Source organism: Capsicum annuum, chromosome 9, assembly GCF_002878395.1.
Source record: "Capsicum annuum cultivar UCD-10X-F1 chromosome 9, UCD10Xv1.1, whole genome shotgun sequence".
NCBI lineage: Eukaryota > Viridiplantae > Streptophyta > Magnoliopsida > Solanales > Solanaceae > Capsicum > Capsicum annuum.
In genome coordinates this window covers 63,563,851-63,571,788 of record NC_061119.1, presented here as the reverse complement: position 1 = coordinate 63,571,788, position 7,938 = coordinate 63,563,851, and the positions used below count along the sequence as shown (strand labels likewise).

The following is a 7,938-nucleotide window of genomic DNA, read 5'->3' as shown; positions in this document are numbered from 1 at the left end:
TTGAGCTCATCATCCAAAGCAAAAAGCTTAAACTCAAATCTATGACCTGGATTTGGCAACTTGGGTCCACGCCATCCAGGGACTTTTTCATCATTATGTCCCTCCTTGACACGAGCATAATCTCCACCTAATTCCTCTCCTTTACCAGAAAATCCTTCAGGCAGACCCTTTAAAGTTGATGGAATATTAGTCACAACCCAAACAACCCATGGAACAATAGGTCCATTTGGGTCAGGTGCATCAATATCTTGCACTACTAGTGACAAACTTTTGGTCCCTTCAGGCAAATTGTACCATTCTAATGGTGGTGACATATTCCTCCGAGCACCTTGTCCTTCATCTGTGTACTTCCTTGGTAATTTTCCTTCATGATTTTTGTTTGGTGACACTAGTCTGAACTCATCACTTACATTTGCCATTTTGTTTTCTCTGTGTGAAATTTCTCGAGCTCTTTGATTTTAGATTGATAGGGATGAATTTGTTGGATTAGGAAAACCCAAGTAAGGAATGGTGATGAGGAATAAAGGGATTTGATGCCATTTGTCTTCAGAAGGTTCGTGTTACCATGAGAAGTTACACGTTGCATCATACGTGCTATGTACTTCATATTCAGTTGACACTTCTCGAACCACTACGTTTTTTCCAATTATTCTATTCCCATTTCGAATCAGTTGAACTACGTAAATGGCTTCGTACTTAATGATTTTGTTTTTTTGTCTCCATAAAAGAATTCTATAAATTTAATTTTTCTACTTTTTTATATATAAAATTAATATTTATTTATCCTTTATAACTTTATTTTTTTTATTATTTTTATTTTCCTCGAAATCTCGAAAATAGTTCCTGAGAGCATTTTTGGTAGCATAAGCACATCAAAGGAGTCCTAAGGCTTTGATATCATAAATATGGTGGATATTTTTGAAAGTGATATCTTTGCAACTATGATTTCCTTGGGTAAAGTGCGACATTTAAGCATTTCAAGATTTCCTTGAGTGTTATGTTCCATAGAGTTACTTTTATTAATTTATCTATCATTATGTTGTGGCTCTAGTATTATCTTGTCGCTAGCATTGTTAGTTTATTTTTTTTGTACAAGTTTATATGCATTTATGTTTTGTGTTTGCTATACTGTTATTGATTCTAAGCTCGAGTTATATCAAAAACAGTCTCTCTACTCTCTCTACTTCACCTGAGGTAGTGGTATGGTTTGCGTACACTCTAGCTTCCCCAGTCCCCACTAGATGGGAATACACTGGATATGTTGTTGTTGTAATTCATTCCCATGAGAAATTGACTTGTTTCTTCAAGTACTGGCTGTATGCATCAATAAAATTTAGGTGCTTACTTATGACCAATGATGAGATGAGGGACCATTTGTTTCAACTTCTGGGAAATGACTTTTTCCCAAAATGGAAAGAAAGGAATTAGGTTAGTTCTACACTATAGAAATAGCTGCATGAAATATTGAATTTTTTTGTCGATATGCATTTAATAAGACACTCATGCATAGGATTCAAATAGATTATGGCATTAATTAACTCTCTGAAAGTGTATTCCAAACTCTAGATAGATGTTATATTGCATCGATACAGAGGTTAGGTTCAGGGAAGAGGAGTTTGATGAGCTTAGCAACAACAATGACAACGTATTCGGTATAATCCCACAAGTGGGGTTTGAGGAGGGTAGAGTGTATGCATACCTTACCCCAATCTTTACAGGTAGAGAAACTGTCTCCAGTAGACCCTCGACTCAAGGAAAGTGAAATGAATTATTGTAAACATAAAGATAAATATAACATGTATCATTATTGAAACAAAATGACAAAATGAAAGCATACTTAAATAGACCCTCGACTTCAGGTACAAATTATTTAAACTTTGACTATATGTTATATTTTGCTAGTATTTACTCTTTTATCTGCGTTCTCTTGTTGCAGGTCAGTTCTAAAGTTGGATGTCTAATTGTGCTGGACAGAGATATAAATGTGAAGTACTAAATATTTCAATCAACTCCTTAACGTTGAAATACTAAATATTTTTACTTGTGATTTATGAATAGCTAAACTGATTTCACAAATTATTTTTCTCCTAAAGTGATGTACTAATTTTCTGCTTTACTATTGTAGAGTTTCTTGATTTAGGTGAAGCAGTAAGAACTAAAAGTGGAGGACTTGATTATTTTTTTGCACTGTGATGGAAATTAACAATTTGAACTGAAAGTCGAGGATTTAAACAATAGAAATGAGTTACTTGGTTATATTTTTTTGCCATGTATTCAAATCTTATGGAAAATTTGACATCATACTCTAGCTCGATTGGGATGGTAACTATGTTTTTTGTGAAACAAATATTGAAAATAATATCGTGGGATGTTAACTTAGTTTTCTGGTCCCTAATTATATCATGTTTTTGTATCGAGATTCTCGATAGCAATTTGATTCAAATTTATGAAATTTATTATTTTGTGATATATATTAGCCACATTTGTGGTCAATTAGAGATTAGAAATATTGGTCGTCTTTAAATATTTATCTACGCCTAGATGTATTGCTCGTCTTTAAAGATTAAGCCAGGACTAGAATATTGCTTGTTTTAAAAAGTTGATCTACGACCAGGATGTTGCTCGTTCTTAAAGGTTGATCTAGGAAAAAAATCTTGCTCATCGCTAAAGGATAATTTAGGAACAAGTATTTCTCATCTCTAAAAGATAATTTAGGACCAGGTACTTAGTTTATTTTAGAAGAGATATATCGTTGCTAAAAGATAATTATGACCAGGTAGTTAATCTATTTGGGACGAGATATATCGTCGTTAAAAGATAATTATGACCAGGTAGTTAGTCTATTTGGGATGAGTTAACCGTCGCTAAAAAATAATTAGGACCAGGTAGTTAGTCTATTTGGGACGAGATATATCGTCGCAAAGGATAATTAGGACCAGGTTGTTAGTCTATTTGAGATGAGATATATCGTCATAAAAGGATAATTAGGAATGGATTTTTTGTTGTCTCAAAAAGGTTTTAAGGATCGGATTTATTGCCTCGTCACTATTGAGCTTTTGCGGTGGAGCCTATTAGGACGGGACACGATCAGTATTTTTCCATTCTAAAAAACTAATTGGGACGAGATTTGGACTTTTTGTGACCAGATTTCCCTTCCTTATAGGCTGTTTTTCTTGTTGTGGGTTTTATGACTAGCGGTGTAAATCAATCAACGACAAACAAACACATAACTGAGTAGAGAAGAGAAATTGTTCCTCTGGCCGACGAGGGCATTTCTGTGACAAGATTCATCTTAGATTAAATTTACAAAATAAGACATACAACGAGATAACAATTCTCAAAGCACTTGATCAAAATGAAGTTTGAGCTTGGATTAGTGAATTTAATTGTATTTAAATTTGATATAATTAATTAATCAAAATTAATTAGATATAACTCCTATTTATTAAATAATATTTGAAACTTAAAAATCAAGATAGTGTTGTAAATTGAATTGGTAGGAAGATTAACCTCTCTAATTATGCTATCTCGCCTAATGTAGTTTTCAATAGAAGAAGTCCAACTCGAATAACAATTTTCAACACAAAATGAAGATCAAGTCTTATGCGTCACCAGGTATCAGTTTAAATATTTCACCTCAGTCGCGCTCACACTTTTTAAATACATAATTAAATTGATAATAAATTATTATTCTAATTACCATTTTTCTCAGTTAATAAATTATTAGGCATAACTCCTATCTATTAAGAGTTCGTTCGGATAGGATTAAAAAAAAATTAACTTAAGTGATTAAAAATTTAAAATAAGTGCTTATAAATTAAACAGATACGTGTTTGGATAGAAGTGCTAAAACTAAAAAAAAGTTGTTGATGTGTTTGGTAAACAAATGATGTTCAATACTTTTTATTGTTAAAATGACTTAAATGTTCTTAAAGTTGTTAACACCATAAATAAGGTAAATTATTTATAATTTTTAAATCTAAAATAAATTTTTTGAACAAACCTCTGATATAATGAAGGATTCGATGAAAACAAAGAAGAAAGATGAAGAGGAAATTGGAGAGAAGAGATGAATCTAAGCGGCAAAGAGAAAAAGAAAAAAAATTATATACGAAGGGCTACAAGTTTAGAATATTGTTGGAATTGGAGGAAAATATAAGGGATAAAAAGGTAAATATTTTGGTCAAACCTAAAAAAATTTTAATCTAAAAAGCAATGATTATCTTAACCAGTTTTTAGCTTTTTTAAGCACTTGTTTATTTTACCAAACACCTTAAAAAGCTAAACAAGAGATTAAAAGCTAGTTTGATCAGATTTTAATCATATTCAAATGGGCTCTAAATAATATTTGAAACTTAAAAATTAAGATAGTATTTTTAAAAAAAATGAATAAGTAAAAGTGAAAGAAGAAAGTCGTACAGACAAATAAATATGTGCATTAGATAATTTAATAATTATTTAAATTTATAGTAATGTTTACGTCATTTTCAAATAATATATATATCATTTCTTCTGTTTCTTTATGTGGCATTGACAAAATTTCAAAAATCAAATCAAATTTGAACCAAATATTTTATGTCACTAAAATATTTAGGCTGTTAGTTATTGTAATTTATAGTACTTTTATGTTTTATTTTAATATATTACAAATTAAAAGGAAAAAATAAGATAAACAAACAATGCAGGAAGTACAATCTCATAAGCACACCCACTTTGTTTTGATTAAAAAGAAAGCTCAACTACTCTGGACCATCATATTAGACCTTATTTCCCCTCTTTGATATCACAATAATAATTTTATGACTATATCATTAAGTCACTGACAAATAATCATAACTATTAAGTTACAACTTTATAACTTGAAAAAAAATATTTATTTTGCTTCAATTTTGGCTTCAAATAATTCACTGTGGCTAAAAGGTTATTATTACTACAATAAATTTAAATTATGTTAAAAATTAATAATTAGCTACAAAATTTTATTATAGCAAAAGATCTATGATTATTTCATTTAACTATTGCCACAGTTTTTATAACTTGAAGCAAAATTATTTATTTAGCTGCAATATTTTATTTTAAATAACTTTTTGTGGCTAAAGAATTACTAATGTTACAATTACTTTGATCTCGTGGCAAAATTTTATAATTAACTACCGAATTTTACCGTAACAGAAAAATTGTAGCTATTTAGATAATTATTGCCACAAATGTTAGCATTGTAGCAAAAACTAAGATTTAGCTTTGTCAAATTAGCTTTCTTCGTTAAGAAATTTGACTAATTTTTAGATAGCCATGAAATTCAAATTTGTGTGGCTATTAATAGGTAATATTTACAATTTTTAAATTCATAGCTTATATTCCATAGCTATAAGTACATATTCTTGTAGTGAGTTATGAGATGTTCTATAAGTCTTGCCTAGTCCAAAGACTTTCAAACAACAGGTTATGTTTCACGGGAAAGAGCTGACACTACTACATTGTACTTTAGTTATGAGATGTTCTATCTCTTTTCTTAGAGACAAGACTTAGCCCAATGACTTTGAAACAACAAGTTATGCCTTATGGGCAAGAGTTGACACTTTCACATTGTATCTTGATTTATGAGATGTTCTATAACTCTTGTCTTAGAGGAAAAACTTAACTCAAGGATTTTTAAACAGTAAGTTATGCCCTATGGGCAAGAGTTGACACTACTACATTGTGTCCTAATTTATGAGATATTCTATAACTCATGCCTTAGAGGCAAGACTTAGCTTAAGGACTTTCAAACAGTAAGTTATGCCCTAATGGCAAGAGTTGATGCTACCACATTATGTTTTAATTTATGAGATGTCCTATAATCTTGCCTTAGTGGTAAGACTTAGACCAATAACTTTCAAACAACAAGTTATGACCTATTGGCAAGAGTTGACGCTACCACATTGTATTTTAATTTATGAGATATTCTATAACGCTTTGCCTTAGAGGCAAGACTTAGCCCAAGGACTTTCAAAAAACTAGTTACACTCCATTGGTAAGAGTTGACACTATCATGTTGTGTCTTGATTTATAAGATGATCTATAACTCTTACCTTAGAGCCAAAACTTATCCCAAAGCAACAAGTCACGCCTTCAAATTTACTTCGATATCAAAAAAAGAAAATTCTCTTCGTGAATTATCTATTTTATTCATTAGCAAAAAATAATAGAAGTTAAGAAAAAAACAAAAAGTGAAAAGAAAAAAAATAAAGATTAAGAAAAAAGAAAAAAATAAAGGTTAAGAAAAGAGAAAAAAAGATAAGAATAAAAAACTTTTTTTAAAAATAAAGGTTGAGGAATACAGAGAAGGAAAAAAAAATATAAATAAAGTTTTAGAAAGTGAAAAAAAAAAGTAAAATATGTTAAGAAAAATTAAAAGCAAAATAAATATTGAGATAAATGAATTAAAGAAAATATAAATAACTAATGTTTAAAAATAAAGAGAGGGGAAAAAAGAAAAATAAAGATTGATAAAAATAAATTAAAATATAAAAAGAAAAAAAATACTATCAAGAAAAGAAAATAAGAAGAAAAAAATAGAAGTTGTGATACAAATAAGCATGAATATGTTAAAACATTTAAGATGTAGAAGGGTAAAAATATAATTGTTCTATACATAAAAAGAAAAAAAGACTAGTAGACTTTTAATATGGCGAAAAAATAAAGTCACCACTATCATAGACATCCATTATAATTTCTTGTTTCGGATATGCATAATGATGCGTGGAGAGACCTCTTTTGAAAATGTTTAGGCCCAATACCTTCTCAAAAAGGTATTTTTTAAAAAAAATTTACGCCTCCTTTGTACTCCCATTTTTTTTTCTCCTTTTCTTACTCGAATTTAAAATTTTAGGATAAAAAATGAGGAGTTCTTACTATTTGAGCAACTCTCTTTTTTATTCTCGAAAAGGTTGGGAAAACAGGTGATATAAACAAGAGCCCCGGGCTGGATGGATATGGTAGTGGGTTTTTTAGAGCTACATGGAGTGTGATAGAGGAGGATGTAACTAAAGTAGTGATGGAGTTCTTATGGAATGGTCAGTTATTGAATCAATTAAATTCTACAATTCTTACACTGATACTTAAGATAGATACACCAATGTTGGCTAGCCAGTTTAGACCAATTGCTTATTGTAATATGCTATATAAATGTATTTCAAAGATGATTTACAAGAGGTTGAAGAAGGCTATAAAAGTAGTGGTAGCAAGCAATCAAGCTGCATTTATTGAGGGGAGAACGCTAATTCACAATGTCTTGATATGCCATGAAGGCATTATAATAGGAAGACTACTCCAAGATGTCTCATGAAAATTGACCTAAAGAAGGCATATGACATGGTAAGTTGGGATTTTATTGAAGAAGCAATGAAAGGATGTAGGTTCCCGCTAGATTTTGTAAAGCTGGTAATAACATGTGTGACCACTACTAGATTTACTATTAAAGTTAACGGGATAGGTTATGGTTATTTTAAAGGCAAGAGGGGACTAAGACAAAGCAATCCAATGTCACCCCTCCTATTTATTTTAGTCATGGAGTACCTCACAAGAATACTTAGGAAGATGAGTGAACTGGCTGACTTTCAGTATCATCCAATGTGCAAAACTACAAAGCTTACACACCTAATCTTCGCAGATGACTTAATGGTGTTTTGTAAAGGAGATATTAAATCAATTCAAAAGGTTATGGAGGCGTTGAGGCACTATAGTAGTGTGACTGGACTGGAGGCAAACCTACAAAAGTCAAATATATTTCTGGACGGTATGGATGATAAAGTTAAGCAAAGGATTTTGGAGACTACTAGTTTTACTCTAGGTACACTACCTATATGATACCTAGGTTTTTCTTTGTCCTCAAAAAAATAGAACAAGATAGATTGTTGGCAGTTGGTGGAAAAAATTACTAAGAGAATAACTACTGGC

The 7,938-nt window shown here is 30.6% G+C and overlaps 1 protein-coding gene across 1 annotated transcript in view; it reads right to left on the bottom strand.

Annotated features, from left to right (window-relative positions):
- LOC107842539 (UPF0098 protein CPn_0877/CP_0992/CPj0877/CpB0906) overlaps positions 1–568 on the bottom strand; it is a gene marked incomplete in the record, with an annotated part of 1,916 nt that extends 1,348 nt beyond the window's left edge. Inside the window, 1 exon segment of the mRNA XM_047396812.1 lies at positions 1–568. Coding sequence (XP_047252768.1) covers positions 1–419 — 419 coding nt within the window.
- Positions 569–7,938: the final 7,370 nt, after the last annotated feature.